Source organism: Perca fluviatilis, chromosome 22 (genome assembly GCF_010015445.1).
Source record: "Perca fluviatilis chromosome 22, GENO_Pfluv_1.0, whole genome shotgun sequence".
NCBI lineage: Eukaryota > Metazoa > Chordata > Actinopteri > Perciformes > Percidae > Perca > Perca fluviatilis.
Genome location: NC_053133.1, coordinates 11,835,536 through 11,853,857, shown reverse-complemented (window position 1 = coordinate 11,853,857; position 18,322 = coordinate 11,835,536). Strand labels below are relative to the sequence as shown.

General features: G+C 39.1%; 2 protein-coding genes across 6 annotated transcripts in view; both read left to right on the top strand.

Moving 5' to 3' along the window:
- Positions 1 to 9,463, top strand: part of nup58 (nucleoporin 58) — a 20,343-nt gene extending 10,880 nt beyond the window's left edge. Inside the window, exons 11-14 of one of the 3 annotated variants that reach the window (XM_039789610.1) lie at positions 328 to 529; positions 5,997 to 6,080; positions 7,211 to 7,306; positions 7,771 to 9,463. In XM_039789610.1, coding sequence (XP_039645544.1) covers positions 328 to 529; positions 5,997 to 6,080; positions 7,211 to 7,306; positions 7,771 to 7,940 — 552 coding nt within the window. In that variant the 3' untranslated portion in view covers positions 7,941 to 9,463. The remainder of the gene's footprint in view (positions 1 to 327; positions 530 to 5,996; positions 6,081 to 7,210; positions 7,307 to 7,770) is intronic. The other 2 variants (XM_039789611.1, XM_039789612.1) reach the window with 2 other exon arrangements.
- Positions 9,464 to 10,218: 755 nt separating this feature from the next.
- ropn1l (rhophilin associated tail protein 1-like) lies at positions 10,219 to 18,120 on the top strand. 3 transcript variants are annotated; one of them, XM_039789607.1, is made up of 6 exons: positions 10,219 to 10,353; positions 11,091 to 11,239; positions 12,017 to 12,140; positions 12,393 to 12,554; positions 13,146 to 13,321; positions 17,211 to 18,116. In XM_039789607.1, the coding sequence occupies exons 2-6, from the start codon at positions 11,109 to 11,111 to the stop codon at positions 17,308 to 17,310; spliced, it is 693 nt and encodes a 230-aa protein (XP_039645541.1). In that variant the 5' UTR covers positions 10,219 to 10,353; positions 11,091 to 11,108; the 3' UTR covers positions 17,311 to 18,116. The 3 variants fall into 3 exon arrangements, with proteins under 3 accessions (XP_039645541.1, XP_039645543.1, XP_039645542.1); XM_039789609.1 differs by lacking the exon at positions 17,211 to 18,116 and adding an exon at positions 13,909 to 14,066; XM_039789608.1 differs by having other exon boundaries at positions 10,237 to 10,353; positions 11,122 to 11,239; positions 17,211 to 18,120.
- The last annotated feature ends 202 nt before the right edge of the window (positions 18,121 to 18,322 follow it).

Below are 18,322 nucleotides of genomic sequence, written 5' to 3'. Positions count from 1 at the left end.
ATTTTGGCCGTGGTTGATGACGGAAAGAAACTTTGTTGCCTACAGCTCTGCACTGGCGCAAGTAAGCACAATGATCCTGCAATCAAACTCGCGCAAATAATACAACACAATCGGTCAGTGTGAACCCAACACAAGGCTGTGTGATAAGGCATTTCTCAAGCATAAGTATTGTAATAATATGATCACGTTATTATTAACAAAATGATGTCCACATTGTCCAGAGCAAATTGTAAGTTGTCTAAGCAAATTTATAATTACAATTTGTGAACAATATGTTAATTCCATTCTTTTCTTTGTCTTTCCCTTTGTATACGTCTGCTATCACAGATCTTGAAGCACCAGTACCTTTCCTACCGTCGGTCTTTCCTGGAAGACTCGACAGACGTCTTTGAGTCCAAACGGGCATCCAACAGGAAGTGGCAGAGTACGCCGCGAGTCACGACTGGGCCTGCCCCATTCTCCAGTGTGCCCAACGCTGCAGCGGTTGCCATGGCAGCCACCTTGACCCAGCAACAACAGCCTACTCCAGGTCTGACTGCCTACAAGTTCTAGAAAGTTTTCCTCTTCTCACCTCCTCATAAAGGAGGGAGAGGAGAGAAATGTTTTGGAGAGGACAGGATAAGTAACTTTTAAAATGAGGCAATGAGGCGTGGGAGTGGAAAGGTCAAGAGGGGACAGAGAGGATGATTAGAAATAATAAAAAAAATATTAAAAAAAAACCTTAGCTGGTGCCAAGCTATTGTGTCTGTACTTTCTCTAACGAAAGAATGGCTAAAGAAAGACGGAGACAGGCAGCGATAAGAAATCTGTTGCTAAACTCCGACAGGAAACCTTTGTGCTGCCTTACCATCTTGTCATACAGAATGTCATACAAACACTTTCAGTAATACTAGGGATACAATAACCTACTTCACCTAATTTCTCTCTGTGCCCTATGTTAGAGCAGGTATATGAGGCTGACGTTGAAGAAATTATATAATGTGAGAGAAAGTCCAGCTATCTCAATTTTTACTCCCATGAATCTTGAAGTTATAATTAGAGCTTGTACATTTCATTTGAGTTAGGACTCCGTTTTTTATTTAATGGATGCTTGAAATGAGCCTACTCAGTGAAGGTTATGTGATGGGGTTGGAAGCATTAGACACTTATTGATTACTTGGCAAATTAGTTATTCAGAGTTCTGTTTTTATATATATATATATATATATATATATATATATATATATATATATATATATATATATATATATATATATATATATATATATATATATATATATATATATATATATATATATATATATAGTGGTCAGTTGGTGTATAAATGTATTATAATGTAGCTCCTACTCTCTTCAGTCCAACTGTTAAGAAGTCTTTTTGATGTAGGGAAGCTCCAATTGATTATTTACTAAACTACAAATACAGGAATGTTGAACATTTTAAAGAACAATTTATAAAAAAGATTGTATGACCATTGTTTATTGAAGCATGGAGCTTCTCTTGTTCAGGGTCTTTCTGATAGTAGGCACAGTTTAGGCTAAGACCCATTTTAAGGCAACCACACTCTAAATAATTAAACTAAAGGCCTAAATCAACTTGTATTCAAAAAAGCAAGTTCTATTTAATAATAAAAAAAAAAAGTTATATTCCTTAAATGTTAACCATCATACCACATGTGAAATTCTTTCCATATTCTGCAAGTAAAATCATAAATATTTCTAAAAGTTGTTCTACACAGTATTAATATCCAGGACAAGCAGACAGGTGATTACACATACAGCTTACACACAGATTGGTGTCACTGGTGTGCAAAAGTGTCCATAATGGTTGTTGCCACATCTCAGAGGTGTTAAACAAATGTTCGGCCTTTTTTGTAGGCTTTGTTTTGTAGGCCATTTTATTGGCATATCAGGGCACTCATTCACTATGAACAAACAAACTAAGCTACTCTATATTGGCATGTTTCTCCTGTATTTTTCTTTCTTGTAAAGTGTACTTAAGACGTAATTCAAACGTTTAAAAGCAATATTTTAATTGGATGGGTTTGGGCAGCATGGTTTGAAAATTCTCACATGGCAAATTATAGAAACTTCAGCTCCAGTCTGGCTTCATTTGCAAATTTCTGCTGCCTCCTTTTTCACAAAAAATCTGCAAATCTGCTCAGACTGTCATCAGATCCAATAATCACCAATTGTTACCCAGACAATGAATGTGGCTTATTTTTCAGTGTTATAATATTGGAACATTCAAATACCTTTGGTCGCTTAGCAGGACATGCAGTAGCTATTCTGAATAAGCATCTAGCCTTTTTAAGTATGTGCCAAGTAGGGAAAGGAATGTTTTACAATCCATTGCTTAACCCTAATTTGCAGATAAAAGCCCTTCATAATCAAGCCCTATTGCCACAGTAGGTCAAATCCACTTGTGTGGTAGAAGTGCACACTACCTTGGTGCCTGCTGAAGATTTGTTGTGTGTTGCTTTCCATTTTTTTTTTTATTTCATATAAAGCCAAATCAGTTCCTGATCATTTTGTTTGATCATTTGTTTATTGTAACTGTGTTCTCTGGGTTTGCTAGCTGTCAAAAAAGGCTGCATTGCGCTGTGAATTATTTATTATAAGGTATAACTTTGCAAGCCTGTTAACCCCCAGAGTTGGGTACTATGTTACAAGATTGCATTTGTTTTTTTTAGAATATCAGTGATAATATTCAGCAAAGTTCCCATCCCTCTTTCCAAATAGTGGTTATTTACTAGTATTTGACTCAGTCATTTCATAGAATAAGCCTACTCAGAAGTGGTTGTCTTGGTCTCTTCACTATTTATTTACCTATTTATTTTTTGTTTTATGTGTATAACTTAGTCTGTAATTGGAATGGCATAGTGGCAGGTGGCCAGTATCCCAGCCCTTACAACACTAACCAGGCGCTTACTTCAGCCAGATTCTTGTTTGACCCATATACTTGTCAGCGTTGGGTTGATTGTGTCGGCGAGAAACTTAATCAGATGTGTGCCTCAATGGACGTAAGGTGGAAGTTGCCAAAAGACTCAGGACTGAAAATAGAAGTTTTTTAATTACCTGAACTGTTCATTAAAACTAAGATTATCTTTCCATTACTGCACTTACTCTGTCTTAAAGTGGAAGAGAGGCTGCTGAAATGGTCCCAGTCTTTGTCACTTATTGATGGCCTAAATGAACGGGCGTGCTCAGTGTTTGTATACAAGTGTTGTGAACGAAGAGCCCTCATTTATATTTGAAGATTAATTTACAAAATTGATATTCAACAGTTGCAAAACTAATCCGCATTTACTCACTGTTCAATACTGGATTTGGTTGGTGTGGTTGTGTGAGGCCATACTGCTGTTACTTGATTTAAGCTGTTTCACCTAAGGGCTACTGTCAGCGTAACAGGGACAGATCATTTCACATTCAGTTCAATTGAACGCAAATGTAGAGTAAAAGTACTGTTAACAAGTTGTAATTTCAGGTATTTTATCCAAGATGTTGGTACTTTGTATGGACCTTTTGCCGTGACAAGTTTTCTTGAGAAACTTGTGTAGAAAATACTACTACTTTCTTGTTAGTTTGATTTAGTTTGAGTCTAGTTTGTTTGGTAGTTCCTTAGAGAAGAATGATTTTTGTTGCTCACACTGGTCCTTCAGTACCAGCAGGATACATTAGTGCCAAACAAAACAGACAGATCAGTGTGGTCAGATTGTGTAGTGTCCACGTGTCTTTATTGCGCGGGATGTTATTTCTCACCATTTTATGGTGAAAGGATAGTCCTGCTTGATATTGAGTTATATTGATTGAGATACTGGTGAGAGCATAGCATTTTTGGCACTCTAAAGATTGAAGACAAACCTGTTATTTAATGTGTTCTGATATTAACTGGTCAGTTCACTCTCTTGCTGCTAGTTGCAGTGGTGCTCGGGTGAACCCAACCTAGTGGATTCTGTCTTGATGGAGCCGCTGCATGTTAAGAGAGAAACCGCTGCTTTGGACATTCCAGTCCTCTGTTAAACAACTCTAAACTTTTTGTAGGATTGAAATACAGTTTTGGGGCTGAGCAGAAGTTCGTTTTTAAAGTTAGCTAGATTCCCAAGTTGTCCAGACTTTTGTGTAATTTAGCATACACCTTAACATATTGTCTTCCACATCTCTGCAGGCATACTTGGCACAATAATGACTATTAAATTATGTAATAATTATTGGTCTGTCAAAGCTGTTTGAACCTAAGTGGTGATAGTTGGTATTTAGCCACCGTATTCCTGTATGTTGGGTATCTTCTCAATATCTGTCAGTAATATGTATGCAAATGCTGACTGTTGTATTTTCTTGAAAGGCATTACAACAGCAGGAGTAATCCCTTTTTTTCTTCTTTCTTTTTTTTAATGAAGGAATTAACATGAGATTTTTTTTTGGGGGGGTGCATCAATTCTAGCACCACAATTTGCCTACAGTGCTCAACTCAACATGAGTTATTCTGAAATTCAATGATTCAGAATATTGTTTTTATAGTATGGTATCTTATTTTTCCTGTGTGATGTCGAGCATCAGCACAGCAGTTCTCTTAAACCAGCCCGATTAGTCGACCTCCAGAAAATCACTCTGGTCCTTTTGTTGGCTGTTGACTGTTTTTGAATGTTCTTATTCTCTCTTAATCATTTTCCTTTTGACCATTTCTCATATGCTTAATTATGCTTTCTGTGTGTGGCTTCCAGGAGGTACTGCTATTGCAGGTTGTGTTTTTGGGGGGTCTTTGTGATCTGCTAATGTTTAACTAGACTGAATCTCTTATCAGACTTGATCCAACAAAGTGTGTTTGTAGCTTATAATCATGTGTAGATTTATCCAAGGTGCAGCTTTTGTGTTTTAGAAAAACAACCACCAAAAATCTGGCTGTTATGTCACTGGTGAAAAGTGTTCAGACACAAACCACGAAACTTGACCACATTGACTTTGACAGGCAAACTGTAACATATCACTGAGTTTCCTTTTATCTTGACCAGTTTACACTGAGAGGCAGCCGTAGATGCCAAATTCACATTTCTTATCTAAATCTCGAGTGCTTTTACTTGTAGATGAATGTTTAAAACGTATATAACCAATGCCTGTTAATACAGTATATTTAATATATAATAGTGTGCCTTTTAAGCTTTATTCAATAATTGTGTGATGCATTTTTTTGCCGTATGCTAGTTCATTCACTCTCAGAAATCTTGAAAATTTGGAAACTTGTCAAATGCAGTAGCAGTTAGCAATTAACAATCAATTCTGTTATAAACTTTGTTTGTTTGTGTTTTATGTAAGTGAAGTTGCATATTAAATTGACAATAAATCCATTTTTAAACAAAGAAACGTTTGTCCTTGTTTCTTTTTGACTGAAGTTGTATTAACAATGCAGACTAATTGGAAGCCTACAAAATTTGGTTACATAAAAGAAATTGCATAGAGGAAAAAAAAGACAAGTTTCTGAGTGAAAGAACTAGCAGCATTTCCCCCCCCAGTTTGTCAGCAACTACTATGTACTACTATGTTATAGTTTAAACCTTTTGTAAATATGTATAAAGTACATATATTTGTGCACTGCATTTGTAAAAGCTTGGTGCATTTTCTAATTTTGCAGTTGCACTGTAGTATTTGTATTACTTAGCTGCTGCAGTCTTGTGTTGTCCTGACAAACACAACCACGATGTTGGATTACTCTTATGCAATCTATTGCAGACATTATGTTTTTATCATGGATGCATGTAAAAACAAGGTTATTCAAAACCTACATGCTTAGGATTTTTTTTAATCTTTTTGAAGCATATTTTCAATGTGAGAAGGAAGTCTTATTTTATGTGACAGGAGTGCAAATCCCCAAATGCATAATATGTCCTTGTCATAGTGAATGTTCTTACCAACTTTTTTCTGTCAAAGGAGATGGACATAAACACACACATGCACACATTCAGAGGAGTAAAGCATATGCTCTCTCTCTCTGTGCCTTAGGGACCCAGGCACCCTTGGGGGCAGGGTTCGGAAACCCCTTTGCCTCGGCAGTGGGCACTAGCTTGGGCTCTTCTACCCTTGGAGGTATTACCTCTGCCTTTTTAAAAAAAAAAAAAAAAAAAAAAAAAAAAAGAATATTCCTTCTTGTTTTGCCCTATCCTTACACAGAGTACCCTTCCCCTAATGTCTTATAGCTTCTTCTTTTTTTGGTCTTTGTGTTCTCCTGTATGAAAGTATTGGTAGGCAGTGTGCATGTGTGAGAGAGTGGTGCAGCTAAAGCTTGGCAATGCATTTTCTCCTCTGTTCTTTCTTGCACAAGAGGTCAAGTGCGTTCACACCACAAGAAAACTGAGCGGTCACTGTATCTTTGACGTGACAAGATGGATGATGATTTTCCTTTAGTGAGGAGACATTTGGCCAAAACTAAGCAGTCTGTTATACTAAAATAATGTTCTGCATGTACCATGTAGCTAAAACACCTTTGGATGTCAACCGGCAAATCCACTTGGCCACAACAGCCAGTTAAAAGTAACTTGGCGGTGTGGGAGCAAGTGGTCTGAACGCACACCAAGTCGGTGTGTTCTCTTGTAGTTGGTGTGTTTGGTCAAATCTTTTTCATGACGTTTTTCTCCCTTTGGCCCTTGCTTTGCCATGATCTGCAGTCTCCAGTCAGAAGTTAAGCTCTGGGCAGTGCTCTATTGATTAGGTTGTGGCATTTGTTTTGCATATGGGTCATTCTGTGTCAAATCAAATAGAAGTTTTTGTTTACATTTATGATTTTGTGCAAACTATGTATATACAGTTTGACACCAAAAAATATTTTCGCTGAATTTTGTGAATTGCATAGTTTTTTTGCCCCTGGGAAGTTTGTCATTTTCACACGCTTCAGAAATTTAACTTCTAGAGACATGACACGTTGTAGGGGCATAGACAAAACAATGTACAACAGATCCAGATTGGCTTGTCATACTTACCATAATGGTAAGTATGGTGAGCCAAGGTTGCAATTTGTTGCCTTTTTATTTTTTGGTTTCAGATAGCATCTACATAAGGTTTTTGTATCTGATAGGTCTATCTGATTTGACACATAATTACCCAAATATGTTTGCCGGTGCCTGTGTTTGTGTACGCCTGAGCCACTGCTCCTTGTTTTAATTTCTAGTGTAGGCTGTGTGCTTAGCCCAAACTGACTTCCATGTCACTCTCTCCCACAGGTTTTGGTGGTGGGCCAGGATTTGGTGGGGTGGGGACTGGGGGGTCTTCTTTTGCCTTCTCCACCAGTAAGCCCACAGGAGGCAGTCTGAGTGCAGGTACATAATACTGTATACCCCCTTCACACCCGCCCCCATAGAATAGAATCAGAGTAGGCTTGTGTTTGCAAGTGTACTTCCTTAATTGAGATATTTCTCTGTGCAAATGTCATCAGAAGCAATTGGTCAAGCCTTCTGTTACATATTGTCAAGATACTCTGAGCAATGTGCAGATACTACTGTATAATACATTTTTCTAGTTTCCTCTCTGCTGTTTTGTCGACAACATTATCCTTGTATAGTTTTGTTAGCCTTTTAAGTGTGCTGCCAGCTTAGCCAACACATTTTGGGATTTGGGGTTTCACAACAAGTGGACAAAATCTGTCCACAACAGAATGTGTATTTCTTATGGACATCCTCTATTTTGATCCTTTATTTGCTCCACTACTTTTGTTTTCTCTAACATTTCTTATGTTTTCCTCTTTCTTTTTTTGTCCCACATCCCCTGTCTCTTGCTCTTCTAGGTTTTGGTAGCAGCAGCAGCACAGGCTTTAACTTCAGTAGTAACCCTGGCATAAACCCCTCGGCCGGCCTGACCTTTGGCGTGTCTAACCCAGCTGCTGCAGGCTTCGGCGCAGCACCCCTTCTCCAGCTCAAGAAACCCCCTGCTGGTAATAAACGGGGCAAGAGATAGGACCAAGGGAAAACCAGAACCCTGTGACTTAACATCTTGGAGTTTGTAGCGGGAAAGACCTGGTCTCCCAAAAGCATAAAAGTGCTATAATAATTTTTATCCAACTACAAGACAAAGAAAATGTAAATCTGAGGGAAACATCAGGGCTGGGATTGAACCCACCATAAAACAGCAACACAGGATCACCCATTTAAAATCACGGGGAGGTATATACTCAATGAACTTTGAGAAAAAGCAAATCCCATTCGCCAACAAGCATTATCTTTCCATCATACATTGGTGTGTATTGTCCGCTGAGTTAATTCCATTTCAATTTGATTCCAAATTGCCAATTCCTGAGCCAATATGACCTGTCGGTTGATACCAAAAGGTTCCTACGTTAAAGTGTTCCTATTAGATTAAACAATTCAATTACATTACTTTGGTCTCATTATTACTCAGTAACTCTGAATAAATGTAGTAGACGGTTGACTGTGTGGAATGGTTATAAATAGGGTTTGTATAATTTCAAATGTAAGTTTTCCTATTTGCATTGTCTCCAAATGCTGCCTGCACACTCTTAATCTGTAGCGCTATAATGCTTTTGGGAATGCCAGCCATGGACAGAGCTGGGTCACTTCCAAATCGTTATCTGTGAGGCATTGCTTTTGTCTGAATGTTTTGCAAGATCGATGTGTTTTTGTGCTTTGAGGTGGACAGAGCAGTTGGTTCCATTGTTTTACACAAACTCTGTCAATCGCATAACTGCACTTGAACGCCTGTCAAATGATGACTTGGCCAAAGTCTCGTCCAGGGAAGGGTATGATAAGGTAAAGGGAAAGAAGCTTATGAGGTAATAGTTGGTCAGGAACAGTGTAATCCCTGCCTGAAAGATGTCAATGGGGAGTATTATCTGACCCTAGAAAGTTTTATAGGTACAGGAGAGTGTCCAGGGTGGGTTTTGGGGAAGCACAGTTTTATTTTTGTACCAAGTGGAGAAAGAGATGACATTCGGGAGGGGTAAAAGGGGACTAGGACCTTGGGATAGTCCACATAACCTGTGTTGTTTTTGCTAGAGTCCATCCTTATCATTGTTTAATAATGACTTTTTAGACACATTTAGTTTTCCGCAATGTAAGAACTTGAGAGAGCGAGAGGAAACGCTGTGCTGTTTGTATTACATGGCTCCCATTAAATGTTAAGTTAGTTGAATCTGAAAGGGATTTCACAAGCAGATTCTACCGACGCATCTTATACATGTGCTCAAATAAATTTGCACTTGCCAGCGTATATGACCTGACAGTGATTGTGTGAATGTGCATGTGTGCCTATTGCACAAGTATGGATTTGTTTCTGTGGTCTATCATAGTTTCTGACTTATTTTGACTGTCGGGGGTGGTAGAGGTGATATTCTGCTTATTTTTTTTAATTGTCCATATCTGTTCCGTTACCAAATACTGTTTGTTGTACTATTATTTTCTAATCACAGTCTGTGTTAACCTGTATTTTCAAGAAGCTGTTTAATAATAAAATCTTCAATATGATGTTTTGCTATGGCATCACTTCAATAAATGTGTGTGTTGACACAGAATGGTGTATGTCATTATATGTTTGTCCGAATGTGCAAATCACCTGGTTTTGGACAGTTGTAACTTTAATCTGACAATGAAGATCTAGTTTTATACAGTCTATGATGAAGATACATTTAAGGTGCAGCAGTTTTACCACTTCTATGGTAACAATTATCATATCAGGCCCTGTATCCATTACAATTCCCTGGAAAGTAACCTGTTTGAAAGAGTGTCAACCTCACAAGACACATTATTTTATTATTTTTTCATTATTTTTTGGGGGCGTTTTCACTTTATTATAGTGACAGTGGATAGACATGAAAGGGGGAGAGAGATGGGGGTGACACACAGCAAAGGGCAGCAGGTCGGACCCGAACCCTCGCCGCTGCAGGACTCAGCCAACATGGGGCGAACGCTCCCACTGGGTGAGCTACGGGCCGCCCCAACAAGACACATTTTTAAGTTGTTCCGGATAAAACAGGATCTCTGTTTCTTGGGGACATGATGCATCAATACCTATGTCATAAGTGGTAATATAAGTAAGTGTTTTGATTATTCTTAGAATAATTAGAAGTAAAATTATTTCGTAATTATTTTATATGTCAACCAGCTTGTCAAGTGAAATATCCTTTGTCCTCTCCTCTCCTTAGCAGAAGGAGGCGGTAGTGCGCTTCACGCAGCGTCACAGCTCCCCTTGAAAACAGAAGAAGAACGCTGTTGCTATGCGACGTTGTACACAACAACCGTTCTCTTAATACATCCCATACATCAACTGCTACATTTACTTTATTTGAGCCAGCCACCACTGATATTTTAGCCAATCTTTCCGCACTTTTGTCTGCATTCATTGTTCAACAATCCAGGTAACGTTGACGTTACATTTAGTAAAACTCAAGATATTCTGACAGATCAAATTAGTCAGAAATGCCTTTTGGCTTTATGCCAATATTTGCCAATTTAGCTAACTGGACGGTGACCTAGTTAGCTATGACTAAAAGAGGCCATTTTACGTTAAGGAACGTTCATGTATTAACAGCTAGCTAGCTAGCTACATTTAACGTTAACTAAGGTTTCTTGTTTCTAACATTCTTAAGCTGTTTGTTTATTCGCCTGTTACAGAGCAGCTTCTGTAATTTACTGTAAAATGCTAACGTTAACTTAGCTAAATTTTTCGGGTGGCTAATGCCAGGTTCAGATGATTCAGACATTTATTCTCGGCCTTTTACTTTCTTGCTGTATTTCTCATTTAAGGAACTTTGCCTAATCGATGATAACAACTGTATTCATTGCGGGATCTTCTCCAACATGGCTCCTTTTATCATACAGTTCTATTTTGTATCATAGTTTGGTATAATAAAAAGATACACATAGCCCTATATGTAGCTTGTTGGGGCTTGTACTGTATCTCATGAAACATGTAGCTACCTCCTTATTCCTCTTAAACTTACTAAGTCAAAATTACCAGAATTTAAGTTTTATGTTAATGGGGTGGTTATTGTCACTAGCTAGTTTTAAGTGGCCAGCCCAGTGAGCTGCCACTTTTTTTTCTCTTACATCTGCTATCTGCTAGATCTTATCTGCTAATTGGACTATATTGCAGTTGTTTTAGATTGCAGCCATGCCTCTTCCAGACACGATGTACTGTGCCCAGCAAATCCACATCCCTCCCCAGCTGCCAGACATCCTCAAAAACTTCACTAAGGCAGCCATCCGTACACAGCCCAAGGATTTGCTGCTCTGGTCTGCAGCGTAAGTTTTAATCTCTGTCAGTGGTGGTAGAGGGTACATGTTATTATGTTTTATATATCTTGATCTCTTAAACGATCCCATAAACAGTGTCTCCAGGCAGCATCACTCTATGAAAAGGCAGGCCCTTTTCACCTTTGCATCTCTCATCTTTACATTGACTGGTTGTAATTGGATCCCAGGGGCTTCTGTTACTGCAGCGGTTATCTGCCTTTTTTTTCCAACAAAGAAAAGGCGCTTTAAAGTACTGGATGAAATTTAAATATATGACTCTTTTTTTTTTTTTACCCCAAAGGACTATCATATCATCTGTTATTATCTTGGCAGGGTTTACAGCAAAAGGCAATAAAGTGAACCATATGGTGAAACAAAAACAATTCAAATGTCTCCTGGGTTACAAGATGTTTATATGCTATTAAAGTAACACCAGGCTCTGTTGCCTCTCAGGGATGCTGAAAGTCATGCTACCTCTAAATTCACAGCAAACAGTATTTAAACTGTGAAGTAAGATAAGCTACCCTATGCCCTTTAGCACAGTAAGAATATTGGTAAACTTCAGACAAGGAAAATTACAACACATGATTTATTCAACTAAAGGCCCTCGTGAGAACTTATTCAATTGGACTAATGCCAATGTATGCTTTATTTTACATAGTCTGCTTCTATCACTTTATTTGATTGGCATGCTTAGGAAGCAGTGGAGATGAGTGACAAGCAGAGGGAAGCTAAGCACAGTGTTTACATATATACTGTGTGTGTGTGTGTGTGTGTGTGTTCCAGTTACTTCAGTGCGCTGTCTAAAGGAGAGTGTCTGCCCGTCAAGGACAGACTGGAGATGAATGTTGCCACCCAGAAGACAGACACTGGGCTGTCTCCAGGTCTACTGAAGATTCTCCATAAACAGGTACTTTACTTTACAGCAGGACCACACTCCATTAAACTGATCACATAATTGTTTGCTTAATATTGTTGTCCTGTGCATGCTACATTCTGTATGCATGGCTGCCTGATTCCCCGGATCCACAACAGCAGTTTATTACAACAAATAATACTGAATAATTACTCGTGATTTTTTTTACAGTCATCTGGTAAAGTAGATAACCTAATTTTTTCTTCTAATCTCTACTAACCCTCCACTTCCTCCACCCAATCATAGCTGTCCCCCAGGGAAACATGCAGCAAGGAGGAACTGCAGAAGAAATGGAAGGGTCTGTGTCTACCCATGGATCAGCTGGAGACCCTGCTGTCGCTGGGAAGCTTTGGCTCAGACATTAACTGGATGGAGTTTTTCGCCCTGGGCTGCAGTGCTCTGGGAGGGGTGAGATGTTACACAAGGCCAGATATACATGCTAACATCACTTTATACCACTTCCTTGGAGCCTTAAAACCCTACTGTGAGGCAGAGCACAGCTGGAGATCGTAGAAGAGTCTTTTTTTTTGTTCGTCTCACAGTCTAGTCTTCTAGTCTTTAGACTAGATCCAGAAATCTGTGATCCAGAGTTCCCCATCAAGCTCCCCAGGCTCCAGAGATAAATCCTTCTCTGACTGCTTGAATCTTTGCAGTGCCTTTAAGCCAATGGTTTTGCTTCAAAGTTGCAGATAGAGCAGTAGAGACAGATTAAAGAATTTCTAGAAGATGAACTTTGCAGGTGATGGCTTAGAATATGCAGAAGCAAATGCAGCTCAGCATGAACAACATTATGTACTCGGGAAGGATGCTGCTGTGTATGAGGCTGTTTAACCACATGAGGGCAGTCATGTTCTACACTGATTAGGCTTTTTTTTTTTTTAAACTGTCCGTGAGCTAGTGTGTGATCGTCCTTAAATGCTGAAGGTATGTTTTTTGACGTGTGTCTGTTGTTTTTTACACAATCCCATTGCCTCTATGTCTCTGGAAATACTTTCTCAGACCCTTGTGAGTTCTCTGAAGTTTGCCTGTGAGATCCTGACAGAGGATGACGAGGGTGGCGCTGCTAGTATCCCGTTCAACACCTTTGGCCAACTCTATACCTACCTGGCTCACCTGGACGGGGACATGCCACAGGATCACATTGACAACTTCCTCCGCAGCCTACAGGCACAAGCGTAGGTCTTTTGTGTGTGTGTGTGTGTGTGTGTGTGTGTGTGTGTGTGTGTGTGTGTGTGTGTGTGTGTGTGTGTGTGTGTGTGTGTGTGTGTGTGTGTGTTCGTCAGCTTTATAGCTGTCGGTATGCTTGTAGAAATGAAGCCTACCTCACTAGCACCACTTGCAATAAGCAGAGTGGATGTAGGTGGTGGAAAATTAGGCTGTTTCACTTGCATCACCAATAGAGATGCTACACACTTCTCTTTTCTCAAACAGCCTAATTATTTTCCTCATTTGAATCAGTTCCCCCTGGATTCAGCTCCTGTCAAATCACATAAAAAGTACTTATTTCACTTGTCTATAAAGATTGTATGAAGATATGCTGCCAATATGTTTTTTTTGGGTGTGCTGAACGCTGCTTTAGCTTAGTCTGCTCCAACATTTCTGCCAGTCAGTGTTGATAGGCTAAGAAGCAGACAGTTTAAGAGCTAAGCCAGGTCCCCTGGCCTCAGATGATGTTGTGAGATAGCGATATTCACTGTTGTGAAAATCCTTATGCTGCTGAGTAGAGCTGTTGCACTGATGCACTGGTTTCTCCTCCCGACAGCAAAAAGCAGAACGACAAGATTCAGGTTTCCAACTTCCACGTCAGCAGGAAGTGAGGGAAGGAGAGACGGAAAGCAATGGAAGACAGGAAGGAAGGGATAGAAGTAACACAACGACAGTGTTCATTTAATAAATGGGCATGCTAATGCTCCTTAATGCACAGCTGTTGTTTCATTACCTAGAAATTTGCCCCATTAATTGTTAGCATCAGACACAGTGGGTTATTATTCATCATTGTCCAACTGAACCAGGCTGCTATTTTGAGTCAGGTTGGAATCCTTTAATGATCAGCATGAGAGGCACAAAGCTTCCATACACAAACTGTCAGGTGGAGTGTGTGTGTGCTTTTTATTGCCTGTTCCCTTATGTCTGGGTTAGCCAAAGTTAATTTATCATACACACAACCTATTAGCTTGCAGCCTCGCCGCATTTGGCCTCTCCGCTGGTGTATTCATTTCACCCAGCAGATGAAAAAGAGGAGAAGTAAAGGAGATAGGCTCTGAGGGCACAAGAGCGTGATTTTCAGCTCGTGTTAAGGAGCTAAAACCCCCTGTGTTTTGTTCACTCCTCCATGCAATATTGGAAATGGGCAATTACAAATGCACACTCAGACGGGTTTATTACACTAGTCAGAAAGCACAAACACAAAATCACATGAAGGGCCAAGACATCTCTTAAGGCGTACACACAATGCATAAATCTCACTCCCAGTCTCTCTAAACTTTAGCACATCATTTTATTTTATACAATGCACAATACATGGTCAGAGAGGCCCAGTATGACTATACCACACACACACACACACACACACACACACACACACACACACACACACAGACAGTTGGCAATAGGTTGTAGGAGTGGAGGAGACACAGGAGACACACACACACTCCCACACTAAAGCTTTACCCCTCGTACGATTGTAGCTGTGGCTGAGTCAAAGGGGATTGGACGACAGATAGAATCCCTGATAACACCCATATGACACAGCAGTAAAGGAATTTTGTCAGGGCTTAAAACAGAGATCTTTCTGTGAAGCAATAGTATGTGGGAAATATCTCAGCATCTGCTCAGATTATCTTTCCAACACACATTATAAAGATTGTGATTGTTTCAGACTTTTTTTGTGGACATTTTATGGCATACTATATTGTGAATTTTTATTAGGACTTTTTGTAACATACTATACTATGACTTTTTTATGACTTTTTAATAGCTAACTATTCTTGGACTTTTTAGGATTTATTATATTTTTTTATGAAATACTATGATTTTATTATGGCACACTATGACGTTCTGTGACATTTTCGCCACACTATACTACATTATGAATTCTGTTATGGCATACTATGCTATGACATTTTATGACGTTTAAATAGCAACAATTACTTTCATTATGACTTTATATGGCATACTATGACTTATTTTATGACAATTTTATGACATTACTTTTTTTTTTAATCAATTTTTTATTTATTTTTTCATTTTAAACAATAACATAACAGAACAGACAAACACACTTGAACCAGGGGGAGCCAGCGCTGAGCTATCATTTTCTTGGTTGCGGTTGAGCCGGCTAACCAAACTTTCTTTTGTCTCCCAAGCAGATGTAATTTAGAGTCGTCATTAAGTAACAAAACAATCGGGTCAGTAGGAAGTCGATATCCTATCACGTCAGATATTATTGATGTTGTTTTATTCCAAAACTCATGCACCTGTTCACACTCCCAGACCATGTGCAGGAAAGTTCCAGTTTGTTCAGGTTGGCAGAACAGGCAATAGGGAGTAGGAATGCCTTTAGAGACGTATCTCTTCTAAGGCGTCCAATATGTCCTATGGCATATGTTGGAGTGGATCTGCTGGTGGTTTGGGTTCTTGGAACAGTGGGAAATGTTGTCCCAAACTGTCTCCCAATTAATTACGTTCCCCCCCGGGCTCAGCTCTCGCTACTATGACTTTTTTATGAATTGTTTTGTGACATACTATGACAGTTTTGATGACTTTTTCATTAATCTAAGTCCCTGTTACCTACTTACCAGTTGCCAGGGAACTACTTGGATTGAGTTTGCAGTGCTGAGCATCGCTGACTTGTAAAACACAAGCCTGGAGACTGCAGCAGTTTGTGTACATTATTTATTCAAACTGTAAGCAAGCCCTGTCTGTAGCTAGATTCAATATTAGGACATCCAGTGGGAATTTTGTTTGGTTGCTGGTGTGTTAGATTATGTCTTGTTGTTGACTGAGACATAGACAGTGGGGTGGTTATTTATTAAACAGAAAATTGTAAAACTGTAGATCCTTAATGCTTTAGATACTTACCTTTTTGGCTTTTTTTTTTGGTTATCTGTCTAAAACTGAAACCACTAAAACTGGCACGTGTGTGATCAGAGACACTACTTGCACTTGAGAATTGAGTCCTGGTTGTCAATTCTAGTAGAGTACATTGTATTTGTTATTCATGTATAATTTACCTAGTTGTTGTCATGCATTGATCATTTTTGCCTGCTAGGGATAAGGTCGTAACCAAAATATTCCTTTATTAACTGTCCTTCTGAGATAACGTCTGTTATTTCTCCGTTCCCATATTCTCAGTGTACAGTGTAAAACACTGACATGTTCTTCACAGGGCATTTGTAGGCCTATCCTCAAATGTCTATGAAACTAAAACTTATTTTTTTAGGAGCATCATCTAGTACATTGGTCATACAGTACAGCTTCAGAACTGTATGCTCCATTGTTTTAGGATGTTGGAACTTGGGAGAAACATGATGTCATTGTAAAGATGTCAGTGGCTTAGGAATCTCTGCTCCAGGGTGGACATTGTTGCACAACCCCTACTGTTTCTTCAAGCTTCGCTCATAACATCGCATCTCCAGGGACACGACGAATGTAGCAGAGCAGTGTGAAAGAGACAGGAGAAGAGAGAGTGGACACAAAGACTCCATTTTAGTGTTACCCTCTGTAGCTGTTGTGTAACAGATGTCAGGGTAAGGATAAGGGAAAACATGATTCATGCTGTATTCTGAAGTTGCAGAACATGCATATTTTATCAGTCAGCTTATTGTTCTCTGTACTCTGTACTCTGTTTGTTAGGAAATTGGGTTGTTTTACATGATTTAATCAGTCTAGAATGCATAATAATGCTTGGCTGTTTGTATTATGTAGTCTTAACCATAATAACAAATATTAATTGATTGTATGAGTCATTAGTGACATAGATTTGAATTAGCTGTTTAGTTATATATGTAATTATATTGTACAGTTGTATATCCTAGATGTCTAACAGCATACTATTTGTTCCAGGGAACTCCAACATGGCATGATAAAACCTCTGGACTTTATCCATCGGGATGATATGGACTCGTCAAACGTTTCCAGAGCAACCTTTTCTGGAGCTGAATAAGGACTATGAAAGAGAAATTATAAAGCACTATGTTTAACAGGGAAAGATGAACTTAACCCTAAACAAATCTGCTGGTGAGTGCAGGGTGCAGCATGTGTATGTTGGTGTGACCAAAAGAGAGATTCAGCTGGATGCGCCTGCCACTACACTGTATCTCATGTAACTAATGTGCTAGAATCATGGACATCATGCCATCGACATCACCCAAGGGATGTCTTAACGGAGGGGGGTGGGGGTAATTTAGGTTTACAACTCACCATAATTTTAAAGTTGAGGTGGGATGAACCAGCAGAAAGCTCCAGGGCTGCCTATGACAGGCACCTGTCAATCAAGCAAACACCCCCCCAAAGCATTTTTGTCTTTGAGCCTCATTATCATGGAACAATGATCTCACAATTCCCACTGTGACACACATTGGCAGATGTAGATAAGACCTGAATTACTAGTGGAAAAAATAAATAATTACTTTGTATTTTGAGAGAGAAGTTGGAGGAGGTTCCCATTAATTTCAACACATACTGGGATTTCTTGGAGCCAGTATCCTGCAGCCATTAGAGAAACTGCACCTCTGCGATGGCTCCACCACTCTGCCTCACCATTACAGTGGGGTTATGTGTGTGTAAGAGTGGCCTCATTTGCTTAACAGTATAGATTGTCTAATTCTATTTCATGTTTTTGTGTATTTATTATTAATATTGATTAGGGTCTAACACCAAATGTGGAATATGCTAACAATACATGAAGTTGATTTGTCCAAGCTGTATTTTGGAGTTGTTTTTACACACATGAACACACATCACAAAAATAACTTAATTAAGGGCCATTGCTGGCTGATTAAAATGAGTTAATTACCAATTGTGGACTATTGCATTTCCCCTATTCAACTAGCAGAAACAGCTTTCTTCTTCTTTCTTTAAGTGTTGTCCCTAGCTTCTGAATACACATTGTTGTCTCTCTCGGCCTCATTAAGTGATTAAGCAATAATATGAAGTGTTTCTAATCAAGCTATTAG

Bases quoted from the DNA above. Each gene is read 5' to 3' on its own strand.
- ropn1l (XM_039789607.1), top strand. From the start codon at position 11,109: ATGCCTCTTCCAGACACGATGTACTGTGCCCAGCAAATCCACATCCCT. The intron at 11,240-12,016 runs GTAAGTTTTAAT...TGTGTGTTCCAG, and splicing joins TTGCTGCTCTGGTCTGCAGC to TTACTTCAGTGCGCTGTCTA. The intron at 12,141-12,392 runs GTACTTTACTTT...ACCCAATCATAG, and splicing joins TGAAGATTCTCCATAAACAG to CTGTCCCCCAGGGAAACATG.